General features: G+C 32.7%; 1 protein-coding gene across 1 annotated transcript; it reads left to right on the top strand.

The window, feature by feature from the left end:
• The first annotated feature begins 983 nt into the window (after positions 1-983).
• Positions 984-17,574, top strand: LOC130901091 (DNA damage-regulated autophagy modulator protein 2-like). The gene is made up of 5 exons (XM_057812185.1): positions 984-1,269; positions 6,563-6,684; positions 9,426-9,649; positions 12,620-12,758; positions 17,086-17,574. The coding sequence occupies exons 1-5, from the start codon at positions 1,175-1,177 to the stop codon at positions 17,310-17,312; spliced, it is 807 nt and encodes a 268-aa protein (XP_057668168.1). The 5' UTR covers positions 984-1,174; the 3' UTR covers positions 17,313-17,574.
• Positions 17,575-23,082: the final 5,508 nt, after the last annotated feature.

Below are 23,082 nucleotides of genomic sequence, written 5' to 3' on the forward strand. Positions count from 1 at the left end.
AACACTTTTTCGTAACCAGTCTCGTTATTTTTGCGTAGTTTTGGAATATAAGGTTCTTTATCACAAATAATGACTCTCAGTTCTTTATCCGTATCCAGACTTTTAGCAACCAACAATATATGAAGAGATATACAGATTTATTACTAAATTCTCCCTTGATTTCATCGTTTGCAGAAAAGTCTATGAATTTAAGAGAAATTCGGGGGTGGTTCGAAATCGATCACGAAACCTGCTACCAATGAATAACTTTCTATTGTTAACAAATCAACTTTAACATTTTGTTTTTTATTTCTTTTGATACACATATGCAAATATCACTAGAAAAGAATGTAGATATGCAAACATCAAATTACTGAAAAATTCTAAAGGGTTTGAGATACTTCTGTATAATAATAACTAAAAAGATCTTCACCTAAATAATAACAATCGATAAATACTAACAGGAGTCTTGTAGGGGCATTGTTGCCTCAATTGACACCTTATGACTTTAGATTTAGCAGAAAAAGGTACGTAGAAGACGAAACCCTCTATCTACAATCTTTCAAATTGTGAGAAACAGATCTTTCACACCTAGAGTCATCCCTCATCCCGAACTGAAGAAGTGGAAGTAATAGATTAGCTGTAGAAATAACGAAATAAATTTCAAATATAATTCTTTCTATTTTATTGTACAATATTTCCAAAGAATTCACATAGTTATCGAAAAGTTTGAAATATATATTGAAAAGAGAACACTTTGGTGTTTTATTGCCACAACCCCACATCATGTAAACTATGTATATATCAAATTGTGAGCTATTCAGTTTTTATATTTTTAACAGTGTAGACCATAACCTTTACATATACTTTACTTAAAATCATTATACGAATCACCAAGCTTTGGTTCAATTATCATGAAATGTTATCAAGATTGAGAAAGGTTAGCCATTACGGTTCTGAACTGGTGATAACGACAACAATCTAAACGTAGGTAATTTCACTTTCAGTCCGATTATTGTAGTAAAACGAAATAAATTTCAAATATCGTTTGTCAGTTATAGGTTTTATAAACAGGTTTTTATGTATAATGGACTCTTAACCTTCAAATATTGTGTAAAATCCTTTCATAATTATCAACGCAATTTATAGTTTTTTATATACTGCCAATAAAAGTGAAGAAGATAATAGAGTTTACATGGATAAAACTTCTCCAAAACCCAACATGAAACTTGGTGTTAAATTTATGCCTCTTATCATTACCGCAATAGTCCTTATCCTTGTAATCATCACGTAAGTAATAAATTATAATTTCATATTATTTGCAGTATTTTAAAGTTTCTAGTTATGATTTAAATTAGAATCTATTTATAATAGTGAGCCACGTTAATGTACATATATTTATGTAACGGAATACATTCACTAGATTCTGTAACACGTCAAAATGTCGGATTAATTTATAATTTTTCACACTTTACAATAAACTAACGTATGTAACAGAAGTTTTCGAAAAACATTCGTTGCCTTCATTTTAATTTTAAATAAAATAAAAAGTATTTACAGTTTAGTTGGACGGTTGTTAAAAACTGACATTGTGAATAGACGGGGATGTTCGCAGAAGTACCTGGCCTGAGCTAGAGATGGCGGTAGTTACTTTAAAAATACCACCATATTAGAAAGTACACAATCTGTACAGTATATGTTTAAAGTTTGAAGACGCCATGTTATTTAGTATTTGTTTGACAGCCATCAATAGTGAACGTTTTCAGTAAATGGAAGAAATTGATCATCATTATTTGAAAGGCATTAGCCAAACTAATATAAAAGATGATCACTCTGGGTTAGACATGTTCTTCGTTATCAACAGTAAAATATTGGGTAGCAGAGTTTAAACGAGGTCGTACGACCTTCGAAGTCCACCATCGCAGTAGTCGACCAAATGAGGTCCAGAAATGTTGAAGAAAATCCACAAAGTTGTACTGGATGATCGTTGCCTGAGAGTGCGTGAGTTAGCAGACATAGTAGGCATTTCAAAAAGTGCGTTACATCGCATATTAACTGAAAATTTGGTCATTGAAAAACTACACGCGAGATGGGTGTTGAGTTTGCTCACAATGGAAAAAAAACAGTGTAGTGAAGATGTTTCCATCGTTCCAATGTTTGGCAATGTTTCATACTAATAAAGCCGAATTTTTGCAATTTTTGAAAAGGGAAAAACGACTCCAAAGAATGTAAAAACCGTTCTATCTGTAGGAAAAGTCATTGCGTCGGTTTTTTAAGATGCGCGTGGGATAATGTTCATTGACTATCCCGAAGAACGAAAAACTATTAACGGCAAGTATTAGGCGAACTTATTCCATCATGCGAACGAAGAAATCAAGCAAAAACGGCCGCATTTGGCTAAAAAAAAGTTGTTTCATGAAGACAATGCACCAGCTCAACATATTCACCATATTATAAAAAGGGTATCGAACTGCAACGATTAAATTGAAAAATAAATACATTTTTTTCCAAAATTTGTTGGGCCAAGTACTTCTGGGGCTATCCTCGTATTAATAGAGCAGAATATTGCACTTTCGATCATTTATAAAACAATAATAATGAATGTGAACAGGAAAACCATGTTTAAACCTTTCGAAAAATGGGCGATCTAAAGCTTTTAGTAATGCCCAGGAAAATAGAACGGTGGAATGTTCAAAAAGCAAATTATGAACATCAACTCGATGGTTGGCTTACCGAATACAGATTTCCCGCATGATAATCAATCGAAAACTAAAGAGAAAGGGAGTTAAACATCAGAAGCTGAAGCTCAAGACATCAAGAAGACATCACTTCACAGAGAACAAAGTTGTGATCATTGAAAACAAAAAATATTTCACCTTATCACATTCAGAAATTGAAGGTCATGATAGATTTTACAAGGATGATATAAAAAATTTTATCTGTTGTGCCATATCCGAAACAGGCATATCACGTCATGTGAGCGGTGAGGCGTTGGACACTTATTTATACAAGGTTTGTTTAAAACGACTGTTGGTGTATGTAAAAAACATTCTCGTTGTAAAGGGTGAAGTTATTCAAAGAGGAGCGTGGATCAAGAGAAGAATATCCACGTTAAAGTTCTCTCAACGACTCGTACTACCAGCTTTTGTTCTTTGATCACAATCTCCGGCGCTTAACCAATTGCTAATTTTCTGATAGGATAAATATCAACAAGGAAACATGTTGCAAAATATTCAACGAGGATTTGAACAATTTCTTAAAATGATCCGCGCATTCTAAGCCAAGGCAGAAGCTGGATGAGTCAGTTAATCACTGGAGCTGAGACATGGATATTTGAATATGATTTTGAGTCCAGTAAATTAATCTATCAGTTAGTAAGAATGGGTGGTTAGTGTGAAACAAAAACGAAGATGTCCAGGTCACGACATTTCATTTTTTTTTTATATCCATGACATCGTGATTATATCCTGGACTGGATGATTCTATTTTAATTTCCTGGACCGGTCGAGGGCACTTGTATGCGATCCAAACTGGGTAAGACAGGCTGGATATTGCACCACGACAACGCATATGCCTATTTCTCTTTGATTGTGCAAAAGTTTTTAGCAAAAAAGCCGTTCAGACGATACCGCACCTCCCCTACAGTCCAGTTATTGCCTCCTTTATTTTTCAAAATGGATGCAGACCTCCAAGTAACTCATCATGGTAGCATAGAAGAGAGCAAAGAATCTGTAATCGTGGTTGAAAACGAATTAGCTTCAGATAATTACTAAGAATGAATCGAAACGCGACAGTGTAAAGTTGAATGGAGAGCGATGATGAAGTTTTGTGTCAAATTTTATTTGCTTGTTTTTTGTACATAAATTTTCGTAAATAAGTAGTTGAAATTTATACCAGATTCTGAAATGTAATTGAAAGAATTTCAATGCTATTAACAAACATAAATGCAACCTCAAACTTGTTCATGTACGTTTAAATTTGTCCTAATGATGCCGTTCATACTATTCTATCTAATTTCTCTCAATTTTCTTGAACAATGAAAATTTTTATGGAAATAATTAATAATAATGGAATTGTATGGGGTCGAACACCTCAATTTTCGTGCTACCTTGACCATAGCTTCACGGATTGATATATGGCGATGTTATAAATATTGTTAGCTCGGTTAAAACCTTGACATAAATTATTTTTAAAAACAATGTTTGTATAATGAATCAATCTTACAGATCATAATATTACACAAATTATTTTGTTGCTACTTAAGTTTTGAGATAGCCATTTTGATTGAGGTACCTCCAAAACATGTGATTTGAACACCTCTTCGGGTGTAGAGAAACGTTGACCGCGTACTTTATTCTTGATCTGCGGGAATAATAAAAAATGAATGGGTGCTAAACAAGGTTTTTACGGCGGATGACCTACCAATTCGATGTTTTGACTGTTTAACACTGTTTTTATTTGAACTGATGTGTGGGAGCTCGCGTGTCCAGTTATTTCATAAAAACAAGAAACAATTTGCTTGCAAGTGTTTCGTGCTTGAGCAACTTTTGTTGAATTTGGCTTGTCTTGAAAGTTATTTAGTTTCGGGTTCATATGACTCGGCGCCTTTTAAAGCACCGCTATGGAATTTTTTCAGCAATATTGAATGTATACGACTGGAACTAATGTCTAAGTAAGCCTCAATATGACGGTAGGTATGTCATATGACGATCTTCCAATAACAGTTTACGCAAGGCATATATATTTTCTGATACAACAGCGGATTTTGGACGACCTTCACTAAATTCATCCTGTATATCATTAAATATCATTGAAAATCATCTCACGAAAATGTTTGCTATTTAAATATATTTTTTGACCAAAATATCTGTAAACAAAGAGCACTCGAATGACAATACGTTCTGAGTACGTTCAATATTAAAAATGTCAAAATTTAGGACAGTTATGTCAAATTCGTTATTTTGGTTACTGTACATATTTATGGAAAATCCCAAAGCACACAAAATATAAATCGTAAATTGATATTTTTCAAAGTGAAAATGGGATCTCTACCTTCAACTTCTTTTGAATAGCAAGCAGACACACCGCTAGCTAGGCCAAGCAACGGGGCAGCCTGTATATAGGGTTTCGTGACACAAATCTTAACAGGTAGCGAGTGGTGCCAATCGATAGAGTAAGTTGCCCCCATCAAAACAGTATACTTTTAAACTCGAGAAAATCGCGCGTTTGTTTGTTATTAACAAAAAACTGTAAATTTTCGGACTTTTTTTGGTTTTTTATTTATAAATCCGAAAGATTTGTAGGAATCGTTATGGTTGTAATACAAAAGTTGTAGAGAATTGGATAACGAAGAAAATGAGCTGTCGCGCGACTTCGTAGCTTGATTAGAAGCTGAGAAAACCCGGAAAAACTGGAAAATTCTCTCTTTTTTTTAAAAATTCATATCTCCGTCAATTTTTGATGTGGAGAGCCGAAACTTCGTAGAATGATAGAAGAACATATGCGCTTTATGCATGCAAAACCCTGTAACTGTGCGATTATTAGTTTTGCCGTAACGGTTGTTTAAACAAATTAACGCGAAATTTTCCCGAGTCTCCTAGTGACACACGGATCGTTTAAATTCAATTTTGAAAACGGATTTCGAAAGAATGCGACCTCAGCTACACAATGTATATTCTGATTTTTCGAAAAAAAAGAAAAACTGTTTCAAATCCGACGTCAAAGATGACCGTTTTTCTTCGCGCGCCGCGAAATAGTCGAAGAGTGGGGGGAGCAGCGGCGGAGGAGAGCAGCGCATATATAGTAATAGCTGCGCGCTGCTCGCGGCACACGTATATTTGTAGTTATCTGAGTATCTGAGCGGCATGCTACAAGCAGCGCGCAGCTATTACAACCATAACGATTCCTACAAATCTTTCGGATTTATAAATAAAAAACCAAAAAAAGTCCGAAAATTTACAGTTTTTTGTTAATAACAAACAAACGCGCGATTTTCTCGAGTTTAAAAGTATACTGTTTTGATGGGGGCAACTTACTCTATCGATTGGCACCACTCGCTACCTGTTAAGATTTGTGTCACGAAAAAATCCCCGTTGCTTGGCCTAAGCTATTTCATCGCCCACGTGTACTATCTATTAAGTCCCCTACCAACACTTAATCTGAATTTTATGAAAAATGATAATTAATGTTTTCTCATTATAGTGGGAAAATAGAAAATCAACGTAACGAAGATAATAGTTATTTTAATTGGTTACTTATTATTTTTGTTAATCGAAGTGTAAAACTTAAATAGATCAACGTTTTTCTGCAGCCGAAAAAGCGGTTGATGTGTTCAAATCACATATTTTGGAGGTACCTCAATCGGAATGGAAAAATATACTTCGATAAACTGATTCAAATGCATGCCAAAGTGTATTGATCTAAATGGAGAATATTTGAAAAACAAATAAAGCCGTATCGAATTATAAATGTTTGTTTTTATTTGTTTAACTCAAGTACCAACCCTCGTATTTGCTTTTTTTCTATTACAATTATTTGAAATTGAATTTGTAGAAAACTTAATATATTTTAATTTTGGTTTCAGTACATTTTTGGCTTTTTATCAGAACCATATTTCAGGAGGTCTACCATATATCAGTGACACGGGTACAATTGCCCCAGAGAGTTGTATTTTTGGACAATTCCTAAATATAATATGGATACTGTGTGAGTAATTACCATCTATCAATAATCATTTTCATCTAAAGATCGTCTGCGATTTGAGTATTTCAAATTGTTTACAAACTTTTATGCCCTACATGCCCTCCATCAGTTGCAATTCACCCGTTGTCAAATACGTATTCCTATTGTGTTATAATATTGTGATGTACTCAACCCTCTTGTCTCATACTTTCCCCAGTAATCTAACAGAAGTTAATTCGTTGATTCTCCTTCCATTAGATTTTCAACAGATAACAAAAGTTCCACAACCACCTCCTATAAGGGGCAAAATCAAATTAATAGATTGTTATAATTTTAATTAGGCATTTCTTTATATTTGCTGCTGTAAAACGCGAAAGACAGCGAACGTTCTGGACTCCAAGTCGATATCTTCCATCTGGAGCTTTAAGGCTAACTGTAGTTTTATCGGAGAACAGAAACCGTTTCCAATCATGGTTCAATTCTCATGTAGTCTTGCAAAATTTAATCTCTAAACTTTGTGTTCCCTGTATATAGTTTTTTGGTCTTCTATTGTTTCACCATGCTTCATGTAAACGTCTTCTAACCATTCAATGATGATATATCGATATTTCGAACGTCTGATAATTAATTTTTTATTTAGCATATTGCTGTGACTATCCTGAAAGCATGTTGTCTCAAATAACGATCATCGATTTGGTTAGTGCAACGTTTGCACTATTCGATGTTACAAACCCGTTTCATTATGTCTCTCCACTATACGACTGATGCTGGAATGGTGTCTTCCTAACAAACCAGCAACATATCGCATTGAATATCCTTCATTCAGGAGAGTCGATGCTCCTCCATTGACAAATAATAATTGTCACTGTCAAACAAGATCTATGATCTATTTAACATACAGTAAGTTAACATTAAAAATCTCGGTGATGCCTTAATTTTGTCCAGTAGTTTATTTATTTACTTTATTATCCTTTACTTTGATAGTGTCATCAGTAAAGTAGCGTTTTGTTGTGGAGCATGGGAATTTAGAGTAATGGAACCTCACGTTGAACCAGGTGAATTCACGAATGTAACTTTCAAAAAGTTGTTTATCAATAGCGTAAATTTATCATTAGAACAATAATAAAGCAGCGAATAGCAACCTGAGCTTTAAAAAATGACATAAACCTTTAGCGTGTGAGAACTATTGTTAGAATATTGTCGTTTGTCATAAATTAAATTTTAACAGTATTTCAACCAAAATGTTAGCGAAACAAAGAAATGCGTGCGTTGATTTGTTGAGAGAATGACTAATAGTTTTGATTTGAGTCCTTGTGACTGTTTTCTTTTCTCGAAATTGAAACTAATGTTAATAGGATGTTATTTTGGAACCCGGGAAAGCATCCAAAAGGCTGTGTGTCGACAAATCAAATCATTTTTAACTCGGCATCCAGTGTAAGATATTTTAGCTTCCATTTTGTCGTTCCATGCTGTTTGTAATATTTTTGGTGGTAAATAAATCCTATTATTTCCTAAATACTTTGGTATATCAGTCCAGTTTGTATGAATTTCCGGAGGTACACTTATTTTTATTTCTTACTGCTTACTTTACTACTTCACTTTTTTTATTTCAGATTTGGTACTTTCATTACTGGTATAAAGTCTTTCCTTTCTTTCCATACCTGTACTTTTTGGTATTTCAGTAGATTTGATTGATTCCAATATGTCATACATTTTTTGGTTCTTTATGGTTAATTGCCAAATTTATCCGATGACACCATAACGTTCTTTGCTTTTTATTAACGTCGTCGTCTTTATTGTTTTTTGTTATTGCTAAGTTATATCGATAGTCTTTATCCCTTAATCATCCCAAGTTTTTCTCATTCCAGCAATGTTCTTTACATTTAAATTCTTTTCAACCTTATTTCGTATGTTTCCTTTAATTAGGTAAAGGCCACTACCTTAAAAATACGAATGGTCTCAGAAGAATCTGATCCAACAAAGAAAACACAGAAATTTTAACGTAATCTCCTATTAGTTCCATTTTTATAATAAGAATCCTAACAAATCTTTGACCAACGAACCATTTTTTCAAGTTTGAGAACAAAAAATAATCCGAGAGTGCTAAATCTGGCAAATAAGTAGCAATTCCAAGTTTAATTCAATTAATTTTGGTCATTGCAATAACGGATGTGTGAGTTGGTTCTTGATGAAACAACACTTTCTTCTTAGCGAAATGAGACCGTTTTTGCTTGATTTCTTCGCTCAAACGTTGCAATAAGTTTTTCCTTCTCCAAAATAGTCAGTGACAATTATCCCACGCGTATCCTAAAAAAACTTGCCTGCAAATAGAAGGTCTTCGCCTTCTTTGGAGCCGATTCTTCCTTTTCAGTCCATTGTTTTGATTTTTTGTTTCGGATGTAAAGTGATGGATCCACGTTTCATCCATAGTTAATATGCGATGTACCACACTTGTTGATATACCTACTATGTCTGCTGACCGCGCACTTTTAATGGACGATCATCCAGTACCGCTTTGTGGATTTTCAGAATGCTGGTCTTCGTACGTCCTATAAACGTTCACGATTGATAGCCTCCAAACAAATACTAAACAACGTGACGTCTTCAAACTCTAGGTCAGGCTAGGTATTTCTGGGCCAATCTTTCGTATAGTTAAATTTTCATTGGCAGACAGTATGTTGGAAAAATCTACAACCCTTAGACTACTTCCGGTTTCGCTGTATTCTCATAAATTTGATTGATGTCAAGTTTTTTATACTTTTCAGTCTCATTTTCCATGTATTGCAAATATTTACAAGTCAAAGACATTCTACTTAAACATAATATGTCATACGAAGAGAATCTGAATAGAAATACATTCATATTGGGATTAGCAGCTTCATTTGGAGTTAGTATTGTTGCTAATTTTCAAGAAACAAATTGCTTCATAGTGCATTGGATTGGAGCAGTGATGTGCTTTGGATTAGGATCGCTGTATTTATGTATGCAGGTAAAAATTTATTGACATTATTTATATTTATAAGTTTTTTTCGAGACATTTGATAACAACGGCTTACTGGTAGCTGAAAATCTTATTAGAAGTAAACGATTTTAAAAATTTTTCACAATTCTTCTTGTTCCTCAGTTTCGTTGTCAGTGAATTCTTGTACTATTCTTATTTGAGTAGTAGTAGCAGTTACTGCAATCCCTCTGCAATTTCCACAATCCTTTTGTCTACCATTCTTATGAATTGGAGTAAGGTACAACCCATTCCTTGGGAAAATTGGCCAGTATTAATGCACGTTTCGTAATGTTGTGTCCCAAATTTCGACCCGTGAGTTTTTTTTATACAATCGCTTGCGTGTTTTACTTTCTTTAGAGATATTCAATCTAATAATTATTATTTAATTCCATTAATCAATAAATAAAGAGTAATGGATTGTCAACTTGGCAAGGTTATTGATTATTGTCTGGAGTAATCATTAATACAACGTTTAGTATTTAATATTGTGCAAGAATTGAGTGGAATTCAGAACATTTAAATATTTTGGGAGAGTGAAATTTAAATCGTTTTCAAAACAACTAATATATATCCCAGTGCAGAGCAACTAATGAAATCTGATCATTTCAAGATATTGAAACGTTAAAATAATTAGGAAAAGACTTAGCATCTCCTAGTTGCCCACTAGAACTAGAAGTAAAATGAACTGTAAGTAGAATGTTGATCATTCAGAATCATTCTAATTTGTGAAGTAATATAAGTAAATATCAAAAGCATTAACTTTGTGATATGATTTATATAATAATGATGGAATAATTGAAATTAAATGAGAGGAATCCAAACATATAACACTGGAAGATATTAGAGATAAATAACAGATATTAGTTGATACGAGACAATCACACCAAGCTAAAACAAAAGATGAAAAGAATATGAATGAGCGAAATAAATAGATAAATTGAAGAAGATTGGAATGATAGAAAGGCTTGAGATCAGGCATCGAAAGACGTAGAACGTTGTAAAATCGATTTAAATATTTTATGTATTACATAAATTGTAAGATTCTTTTCAAATATAGAAATAAATTGGACACAGAAATGTTCAACTAATTTGTATATTCAGAATCTACCAGTAGATTAATTGAAACTTGGTAGGAATGGATATCCAATGGGTTAATAAGTGGTAGCTTTGATGGAAAATGATTATCATTATTTTATTTTTGTCTATTTTATCCTTCATACTTAATATATTATCAATGATCAGGAAATAATTTACTTGATTAGTATTCAGGTCGGTATCCACAGAATTAATATTTTGATATTGATTGGAGCGGGCGATAAAAAAAGGGTGCATTCCGAAGTGTCCAATTTATTTATTTAGGAGTAGTTTGATAATATACGATAAAAAATTCATCGAAATCGGATGATTTTTCGATTTTCTAGAGCCAAAAAACGAGGGGACCACGAAAGTATAAAATTACTCATTCTTTGAATAAATATTAAATACAGGGTACTTCGGGATGCAAAAATTTCACATACGACACCTCGTACGTTATGGTCCTTCAAAGTTGCTTAATAAGAACATTTAATATTTAAGTATATTTTATAAATTATACATTCGAACATTATAAATTTTTTAAGGATGATTACGTATGTCCAGTATTACGTATGTCCAGTATATTTGACGGAATAAATGATTCCACACTACTATTTGAAGGCCTGGGGCGGCACTTGCCCAATGGTTAACAATCCGTAACTTTGTTTATATCGATCAAATTTATGGTTTACGAGATATGTAGATATTTAGATCATTATAAACGCAAAGAAAACCGTTCACCACAAAGATAATTTTTTTATATCACAGCATTATTTATATGTATAACTGTGCGGTATGTGTTTTTTTATACAACATAAAAACCTTACGTATTACAGCTATTTCCTGGAAATATTTAGATATTTAGATAGGTTCATATGATTTAGCAAGAAATTTTCTTTGTCTACTGTCAGAAAAGAAACTGGGTCGTCCAAGCATATTAAATCAGGAACAGGAGAGAAATTTTGTGCAACGGATACTTTCAAATTGGATTATCTCTCACTCCCAAACTTGTGCGACATCAAATGTTTCGATATTGTGATATCATCCGCAATCCCAATAACTTTAATAAAGAAAAAGAGCTTGCTGGAAACGACTGGCTTGCTTAATATTTAAAAAGAAATGGCGATTTGACCGTTCGCAAGGCACAGCCTATGAATCCTACCCGTGCTCAGAAACTTAACAAGGCAGTTGTGAGCGACTACTTCACCAAGATAACCGAACTTATGACAACATTGAATATGAACGATAAACTCCAAAATATATAAAACATGGACGAGAAAGGCTGCCGCCTCACCATACACCATCAACAATGCGTTCTGTCCGAGAGAGGAGTTAATATGGTTGCGTCTGAACACACGTGTTTGGCCCAAGTGTATGACGCCGGAAAATATAGTGAGCGGATTTAGAGCTACAGGATTGTTCCCTTTAAAACCTGTCGCATTACCTGATGCCGCATTCGCACCTTCTTTAGTAACACAAAGACCCTTGCCCCATGAAATAAAATTCTTCCGAGTTCAGACGATGAAAATGTCCCACTGGCGACTTTAATTAGAAGAAGTGAACCAATTCCTCAACAATCTTCTTCAACTAAGACAATGAATACGTCTTTTCAGGAAATACTTCCGACTCCTCCCGAAGGAAATAATATAATATAATATATTATATGATGAATAATATATTCAATAAGAAATTTATTTGCTAATAATATTGAAAATTATACTTATGAAGGTTAAATTCCAAAACTAGTTATACTAAATATTGTTACTTTCCTGTACGATAAATTGAAATTTAATTTATCGGAAAAACAAGCAATAAACTTCCGTTACAAAGTGAGTCACATACTTTTTTGGTAATGTGATATTATTTAATATCTTTTTGTTTCAGACTAGAATATATTTACAAATAACTCCAGTTATTGGACAACTTCTTCAGACAAAAATAAGAATATTATTGTCTGCTTTATCGGTACTAACATTCTTAGTCTTTTTCATATGTGCTATGATATCCTACAAAAACTTCGCAGGTGAGACTTTTTATCCTACGAAGGCGGTTTAATGGATTAGAAACTTTTCAATAAAAAAGTTATCATTTCATTTTTCAAAATAATCTCCTTTCAGCTCAATAAACTTGCTCCAGCGAGTTTCTAGATTTTTCAAAAAAATAATTCCAAAAAAGCCCAATTTCCTTTGCCGTCACCTTTTCTTTTACCTGAAATCGTATTCCAACAAGCCATTTTTTAAATTTGGGGTACCAGAAAGTAATTGGATGAAATCAGGACAGAAAACTCATATTGCACATTGGCCAATTATAGCAGTTTTTGGTAATTATCTAGATTAGGTTACACCCCTCCGATTTGATTAAAATTTTAGCAGGTTAAAAAGAAAATTATGTTGAAAAATTTTATGTATAGATGTTGGTCACGGAAATCATCTCTTCACATAGTTTTTCAACTTTAAAGAAAATTTAGTCTAGTTTATTTACATACGCCTATCGTTAGTAAATCTATCAATATTTTGTTTTATTCGAGTTTGACCATGAAAAAATTAAGTTAGGTTAGGTTAGACATGCGAATCTAAACTATGATGTATAAATTATTTTTCTTTTTTTGGAACATCAAAGCTGAAAAACTATATGAAGGGATAATTTCCGCGCCCTACATTTATACATAAAATTTTTCAGCATAATTTTCTTTATAACATGCGAAAATTTTAACGAAATCGGAGGGGTGTAACCTAATTTAGATAATTACCCAATTTTTTTTCTCAATAATGGTTAAACTTTTGGAAGTTTACAAACCCCAAAACACGGGAGCCATAGCTCTATTTGCAAAAAACATTGTTGTTGCTGTTTTGGAAGAACGTTTCTAGATGAAGTCCGTTTTACGATGTATTTTTGTTTCTGGGAGTAATGGTACGAGGATATATTGAAAAATTCTAAGCCTACTATAGGGCTAAACAAGATTTCAGTGTCAAAATATTTTATTACTCAACATATTCTCCTCTTGATTGGATACACTTATTACAGCGAACCTAAAACGTCTCTAGACCTTTCAAAAAAAAATGTTTCTTCTTGCTCTGCAAACCAGACCTCCACAGCTTTTATTACCTCCTCGTTAGAAGAAAATTTACGACCTTTTAAACTTGTTTCAGTTGAGGAAAGGGTCGGATAATCGGACGGAGTCAAATCTGGTGAATAAGGAGGATGTTCTAGTAATTTAAACCCTAAATTACGAATTTTTTGCATGGCAATATGAGATTTGTGTGCAGGGGCGTTGTCCTGCAAAAACAAAACACCTTTGTATAGCTTTTCGCGTCTTTTCTCTTTAATTTTTTCCCGTATATTGGTCAGAATGTCGAATAGTATTCGTATATCCAAGTTTCCTCCATTATGACATATCGATAACAAATTCACGTTAATTACTTAAATATATCTAAATTTACGTTTGAAATTTTAATACCAGCAGATTAATTGACCGTATTAGAGACAACTTCTTCATATGTAAGCATACCATAACACACAACGTTCTGTTGAATTTTGTCTCTACATGGAATTAACCATTTTTGGAATGGTTAAAGCAATAGATGGTACTAGATGTTCAGCACCATTAAAAAACCACATAAATAAATTCACGTGAGAAATAATGTTAATAACTATACAGTCTTAGTAATGAAATTATTGTCAACCTTTGAAAAGTTACTTTTTCGTTTCACCGCAGTCGTATAATAAATAATATAGAAAACTGATAAATACATTGTTATGAAAAACCTACATCGCACCCATTTGGTATTAGACTTTTTCAGGATGTACGTTAAAATATATGAAAAATAATGTTGAACATTGTTATTAAGAAAATTTTTTGGAACTCGCGAATTGCAAGGTCATCTACTAAGTTAGAATTTTTGGAACCGTTGGCGATATTCATACTGTATATACCACCACTACTGAGTTTATCTTCAGTCTCTGAAGATGATAACTTGGTTATCGAAACGCGCGTCAAACAGTGTAACTATGGGTGATGGTGTAGTAGTAGTGTACACAGTGTGTTCAGTATAAACTAAGCGTAGGTTTGAGGACTGTTTGGTATACCCATTATTCCATCTTGGGCTCAAGTCTTAAGTCTTGAAATATTGTGTATAAAATGTAAGAACGGGAATCTCATTAAATCTCTCCTTCAAAATACTGTCCGATTGAAGATCTATCAACTCCATTTACAAATGAACTGGTGCTTGTGAAGTTTCAAAATTAAATGGATTGTTGGAAATTGGGAATTCCATTTCATTCATTCTGTAAAAGTCTTCTAAAAGTAAAAGTCAGAAGCTGAGAATATTCATCCAATTTTTTTGTTCACTGTTCCAAATGATTTTGAATAAGGGAATTGGTCCGAAATGTGATTTTTGTGACACATAGTGATCGCGGGCCTTATTGATACAGCCTAGGGGCCGGAAGCGGCCCGCGGGCCGTATCTTTGACATGACTGTTGTAGTAAGCAGTGTATTCAATGTCATCTAAATAGTATTTCCGCATTATTTACTTATTGTTCTGAAGAGAAGTTTTGTTTACTAGATATGGACTGTACTAAAGTAGTGCCATTATTATTTTTGGCATTTTACCATTTTTCTGGTAGATTCATCGTTGTAGTTTAGTAGCAGAAAAAACTGCAACATGATTTTCGACGTCTATTTTATTGTCATAAATCACAAAACATATTTCAGATGTTCAAAATTTTCAGTAAAACTTATACCTGCGTATTCATTATTGCCCGATTTTGAAGAGTATTGGTTTTTAAGTAACCTTTGTTGTCAAATTCTTCTCAAAAAAAATGTAGGATGACAAAAATTCTTTTCTTTGCAAATCTTTCTTTATTCATGTAAGCACAAGGCGAGAAAACTAATTCTTAATTTTTTTAGGTGAAACTTATAATTTTCTTCTCTTGAAATAAACAATTTTTCTTAAGCATACACTAAACTTGTTTCTTTTCACATGATCAATGCCCAGTCCTGAAATAGCTGTTTTCTTTGTTTTTATTTACATTTACCTTGTAAATGCATTTCAGAACATCATGAATTGTCTCTATATGTGAGATCTCTCAATTTTTTTATCTGTTTATATTTTCATCAATATTGTGGTAGAAATCTTACCGAAAGTTGTTAGACCAATCATAAATTGGAGACTGAATGAGATTTAAACACCATATTAGATATTGTCGTTAAAAGATAGACAGATGACTCTAAAGCAGCAAATCAAACTGAAATGTACGGACCCAGAACCAAACACTTCGAAAGCTTCGACAATCATCTCGTCACAAAACCAAGCAGCCATTGGAGTTCTGAGCTCCAACTTCATAAGATCCAAAATGTCTTGAGAACGCCTATAAAAGTTAAATAAACTAGGATGTTACAAGAATAAAGTATCCCAAAGAGACTTGCTAAAGTGGAAGTGAATAAACTCTATGTAGAATTTCTGAAGAATCGGCTACAGGACAATAGAGGAAATACTGTGAAGAGTAGATAGAAAAAAATCAGTAACTAGGTGTTGAAACAAGTTATTCAAAATGTAATATTCCTATATTTTCTCTAACTGGAAGATGTTCCGAAGTGAAAAATAAAGTATATTGTCCCCTTTCTATGGCCTCCGAGTGCTTCAGACAGTTTTGTGCGTGCGGAATAAAACACAGCAAAAATAAAATGTCTCTAAGAAGGTACCGTGACGTAGGTACATTCTTTTCCATATCAACCATTTACGAATATCAACATCAACGTCTCAACCCTCACCTGGTAAAGGTAGGTTCAGCAGAAGATGCAAGATGCAGGTTCTGCTACGTAGAGAACGAATACCAGACTATAGCACCTGGTGGCAAATGGAAGATCTTTGGAAGCAAAAGGCATCTCACGTTCTGAAAGGATGTTGTAAACACTGAACATTTCCAATGTCACGGTAAGAATCAATCATTTGAGTCATAGACCAATCATTGTTTAAATTAGTCTTATAGCGTGAAAATTTTGATATGAGTGAAATGATCGGTTATAATAAATTATTTATGAGTAACGAGACGTAATTTGCGAAATATCACGTGATTTCTTAAGGATAACGTTGAGTTAAGAGTAATAATCGATTATTTTCGATTTCTCGAGTGGTATTCTTTAGGAATATATAATGAACTTTCGATGATCCTACTGAAAACAACTTCCAAATGCAATTTTGCGTTTAAGTATCTGAAGATCTAACTGCTTCTAAACTTGGAAGCTTTTTTGAAACGATTCATTCTGATTTTATAATTTTTTCTGACTCTGACTTGATCAATTCGTGATTTTTATTGGCTTATTCTATCGTTTTTCACCATTTTTTTGTAGGTGATAGCTATCTGCATTGGAAACCAGAAGACGGTGGATACAATTGGCACGTTACTAGCACCACCTCAGAGTGGCTTTGTGCTATAACAATGATGTTTTACATAGCTCTATTTAAAGAAGAGTTTCAGCATATGAACATTCACGAGCCTATTATCGATACGGGAATTGCAAAATTTCAGTCTAAACGAGATTCCCACCCCGTTCAAGTTCCGGATGAAGAGAAATAACTGCATATTTCTAGTTATATCAAGAATTATTGTGCTCGAAAAACTATTGCATTAAGAGTGACATTAAGTACAAATAACCGCGATCAACAAACTTTTTTCTAGCACACGAAATATACTGAATTTTGAATGTACTATGGCAACCAAACAATGATATATCAATGGAAAAAAATTGACACTTCTGGTATCTTTGTGAAATCAAGACATATATTTTATTTATTATATATTTCTTCAATTTATTTGTTTCATGTTTTTATCTACTTAATTATCGTTTTTTGTTTTCTTCCATCCCAATTCTTTTCAGTGCTCAAGACATCGTTTATGCCAACGAATTAGACGAAACAACGCGCGAGTCAGTTGCTCAAAAAAACGCGAGCACTGATGATTTATCATTTTCTTTGAAGACTTAAAGACGCACGGTTTCCAGAAAAGACATATTTCTTTTAAAGACATAAAGACGACGGATCGCTTGAATCCAAAACATGTGTAGATAAACCATTATTTTATTTTGTTTCATCTAGTCCACCGAAGTATTTTATTTCAAAATACTCTAGACAACGCGACCTAAATTAGAACCCTACACTAATAACCTCAATGTAAAACATATAGCTATGACTTTTATGAACGTTTCCCATCTGATAGATCCCTTTTAAAGCTCCAGCAGTAATCTGCTAGCATTCTTTGTTCCCATGATAGCGTTTTTCTATTAACAAAATGTCCTGCGCCTTGTTTCTCGAAGAAGAAATTCAGATGAGATTGCAGGATATGTATTTTTAATAACATATTAAATCCCAAAGCTTTGAATGAAATTATAAGCTCATTGATTAAGTCTTTGTAATTTTTCTCTGCTTTATGGTTTCCTTGGATAACGTTCCCAAAACATTTCAAGGAACCTTTTTTTCAGATCATTCAGCTTATCTTCAAAGTTTCTTTCCATCATTAATTCTTGTTTTTGTTGACCAATAAATTTTAAGTATTTCTTTTTAAAGACGTAAAGGCGACGGATCGCTTGTATCAAAAACTTGTGTAGATAAACCATTATTTTATTTTGTTACGTTCGTATCTCCATAGTTTTTTTTCATTATATTCTATTTCCTACAATTATTTTATTTGATTGACAATAAAAAAAGGTGAAACATGTATATGATTTTAAGTAATCGTTAACGTAATTAATATACAAAATTACATTTATTGAAAATGTCGAACTAATTACAAGGTAAGTCATGAAGTTAGGCTACCCGCTACACAGGGGAACTGATCTCTTTTCTACTGACGGAGAGCGTGCAGAGACGCACCCGCTTAATTATCGAAAATAAAACATTGGGATTTTTTTAGTTCAAATTAATGTTACATCAAATAATTTGTATCAAAAAACCTTTCCGTCAGAGCTAAAGATTTATCTCAAATAGCCCCGTACTCAGTGATAATCTGTGAAAATGGTTGCCGTATTAAAAGGGTTAATAAACAACTTCTAAGTTTCTATCCTTCATTAATTCCTGTTTTTGTTGATCACTAAATATTCCCTCTTCAATTTTTGCCTCACTGAGTTTGGGAAATTTCTTTTTCAGGTATAAGAATCCTCTACCATCTTTGGGCATAGTTTTGACAAAGTTTTTCATCACGCCGAGCTTTATATGCAACGGTGGTAAAAGTTTGTCGTTTGGGTTCTTTAAAAGATCATTTTTAACATTCTTCTGCCCTTGAGTGATCCATGCTTGGACCATACTTTCTTCGAGTTGTGACTTTCTTTGTCTCTGCTGTCCTATCCGCAAATGAAACAGCAATATTTTGTGTAACCAAGCTATAACCCAAGCAAAAGAGCAATGACTTTAAAATCTCTACAAATTTTCCAAACATGTTCACTGTATTCAATTTTGTATAACAACAGCGAACTCCAACTGGCGCCATCCTCATTTCCAGCTGGGAACCACTGGTCAGGTAGAAATCTACCGAAATCGCCGATAATATAGATTCCGATTGTAAATAAGGTGTGTAAAATGTATGAAAATAAAGGTTTTTACTATTCACCTCTAATATAATTTCTAAATACAATATTTCGAAAATGTATTCTGCGTTTTTCAAATGGCAACTCTCTTTGACGTTGTCTTCAGTTCAAGTCTCAAGCTCGAAGTTGTTAAACTGCTCTGATGAGACGTAATAACGTTGAAACTAGTCAGTAGTTACAACATCTGCTTGCAATTGGGAGTCATTGGGGACAAAAAAGTCGATTAAAATCACGCTCTTCAGGGGAGATTCACTCGTAATTCAATATTCGTCGAGACATTAGCAGAATATATTTTGGAAATTATAATAGAGGTGTATTTAATATGTGTATATTAATTTATTGTGTATTTAATGATATGCTTATACGATAAAAAATAAGACAGCATTAATTAAATAATAGAAACTATGCATTTGTTTACGAATATACAAAATCCTTGGAATAGGATTGGAGCAACATTTATAATTATATTTTATATTCCTTACATTTAGATGAGCTTATTAGAATTGTTAATTGATTTTTTTGCATTTCAATAATTTAATTTTAGAATTAGAATAGAAGTGTATAACTTATTTTTATAATTAATCACTCTAATAAGTCTAAAACAATCCTTGGAATAAAAAAACGACCTCAATCGTTTTATTATTTCTGTTAAATGTTATGGGACTAGAAATTCTGGTAGTGCTAAGTCAGAGTTGTTAGCGATTCTCCTCATCGACTCGTTCTGTGTTTTATTCTTCATAATTACATTGTCCTCAATTCTCTAATGTAGCTTGTGATAAGTTTCCATTATGCTCAATCGAAAATATACGTTTCGTTCTAACTGTTTACCTCTACCTTTTAGTGTACACGTTTATAATGCAACTCTTTCCAATATTTTGACTCGATTGTTAATATTTCCACTGTGCATGGGCTTAAACCAACTGCACTGTACAACTTGTTCCAGTGCTATTGCCAAAGGAATTGATTAAGCACTTACTTGGTGCATTTGAAATATTTTGTACCACTGTTTTGATGAGCTTTGTTCAGGAATCTACGTCACGCGTAACCAACGCGCATGTGAAGATCAAATACAAAATCAAATTAAACAGAATGGAAATTTTTTTTCCTAAACATTGGACAAGCAATTTCCTGAACTTCTAGTGGTATGATAAGCCACTCCACGACGATCATCATGAAACTCTATACTTAGACTAATAATGATACGAGAAATCGATTTATCATATCTATTTTAAGCGGAAACATTTACTTCCGGAGATAACGGAAGTAGCAATTATCTCAGAAAGGTTACAGATATCGAACCATTGATAACTTTGTTTGATAGATCTCAAGATCTATCTGTGTGTGAAAAGTCATTATGAGTGAGGCATGTGCAGAAAAGTATCTGTGAAAAAGTAAGCAAATCCATCATTTTTATCATAAAACCCAACCTAACCCTACAAAAGTTACTAAATTAATCATTTTATCTATGATTTTTCGTGAAAATAATGCATTTGCATACTTTTTCCAGAGGAACTCTTCTGCTCATGCGTCAATAATCAAGATTTTTCACACAGAGATGGATCTTGATGAGATCTATCGAACAAAGTTATCCATAAATTTCTCGTAATATTAATAGTCTATGTATAGAGTTGTAGATGATGATCGTTGTGGGATGGCTTACCATAATTGTGCCCTTCTAGTATTTATTTTCATCTGAGGGACGTCTCCGTTGACTAGATGGATTTCTTCGTATTTATCTACCTACTTCTTTCTACAGATGACATTCTAATATCGTTAACATAACTAGCTATTTCATAGTAGAATAAACAGATCACAATAGTCCGTCAAAATCGTTAAGATTGTGATTACTTTGAGGCATTTCGTTTTGCTTAACACAAATAATAGTACAGTGAATAAAGCAAATCACCTCGCAATTTTAAAGACCTTCAATGAAGTTTTTTATTTAACTTAATAATTTCTGAGTTAATCGCGATTGAAAATTTAAAATACACGTTTTTCAACATTTTTTCATGAGAAACCCGAAAATTACGCATTTCCTGGAAAAAATTATTCTTATCAAAATTGAAGCTTATAAAAAAAATGAAATTAGTCAGTTTGAATGAAATTTTTCAAATAATATTCAGCAACTTATGAATTTTTTCTTTTTCAATTTTTGAACTCAAATATTGGAAAAACGATAATTTTTTCATAAAAAATTGTAATAAACATTTTTAAAGTACTTTTTCAGACCTTTGAAATGAGCTTTCATAAAACCGTCTAGCATGAAAATTAAGCGAGTTATGACGGAAATAAGTTGAGTAACTCGAATTTGAAAAAAATGTCGGTAAATTTGACACCATGTACGGCAAAATTAAAATTAATCGTAGCCCATCTAAAATTATCTTTGTTTAAGCCCTAACAATACGTTCCAAAAGTTTGAATAGTTTGGAAGACGAATATTTTGAAAAAAGTTGCTTAATTTGAATTTTTTTTTCGATTTTAAAGAAAAAACGTTATTTTTTCAAAATATCTCAAAAACTATTGGATCAACGAAAGAATTTTTTGTAACTAAAATTTGGCTTTTATTTTATTGAACATTTTGTTTGTATTAAATTCACGTAACTTGAAAATTAAACGAGATATAAGCGTTTAAAGTATTGATTCCAATGCTTTTTTACCCTTTAACATCAAAATTCTTTGAAGAAAAGGGCCCAGAAGGGCTGCAACTCTTATGGTTTTGTAGGTTATGAAATTCCCTACAAAATGATGTACGGATGAATACAAAATGCTTAAAGGAAACCCGAGTTATTATTAAAAAACCAAATACATTTTTCTAGAGATAATGCTGGAAAATCACGAAACGTCTAAGTTTTGATCTTTTTGGAGTATTTATTCTTTTATACATACTGTGTCTCCTTTGTATTTATATATCTGGATTCCCACATGTATAAATATATGCAAAAAAATAATATATATATTTATATTTGAGTTAAAGAGGGGCTATTTCGTGATGAACACCTGCTAATTCCTTTCTTTATATATCTTCATATACATACATACTTTTGGCCCAGTATAGTTTACGGCGTAACCGTCAGTGTGTTTCACAAGAGAATAAACGTTCTGAGGGGTGGTTTTTGGTGGTTGCTTTATTAATAATATTGAAGGTCAGATTTCTTATACTCGAAGAAAAACAATTCTCCTATTACGATCCAAAATAAAAAAAATTTCATGTTTTTTACATTTTTTAATAATCTTTGTATGAGGGGTTGTTTTTAAGGGCATAAAATATCAAAATATTAAAGTCATGATACAAAACAATCAACATTTATTATATTTGAAAATAACTATAGCCCATTGCCGCTTTAATTCATTAGTTTTCAATTTATTGGAGTCAGGGGTGATTTTCACCCCATAAAAATAAAAAGAATACTTTACGACTGAGTCAGGTTTGAAGAGGAGGGTAAGATGAACTTAATTCCAAATTTTCAAGAAGATCGATGAAGGTCTTGCGAGGTTTCGGTCAATTTTAAGCTTGAACGAATACTTTAAACGAATTCAGTTTCCATCAACAAGTTTCTTTAAAATAAATTAGTTAACATGAAATTCCTTCTATTTGTGGAAATCCAAGGAATTAATGAGAATATTTTCCTGGTTATATTCTCAATACTACGTGAAAGATAAATGCAATATTTTCCTCAAAAAATTGTTATTGTTAATTGAAAAAATATATCAATTACTGTAACCATTATTTTTTATCTTATCACGTATTTTTATGTGCAATACCATAGT

The sequence above is a fragment of the Diorhabda carinulata genome, chromosome X (genome assembly GCF_026250575.1).
Source record: "Diorhabda carinulata isolate Delta chromosome X, icDioCari1.1, whole genome shotgun sequence".
Classification (NCBI taxonomy): domain Eukaryota; kingdom Metazoa; phylum Arthropoda; class Insecta; order Coleoptera; family Chrysomelidae; genus Diorhabda; species Diorhabda carinulata.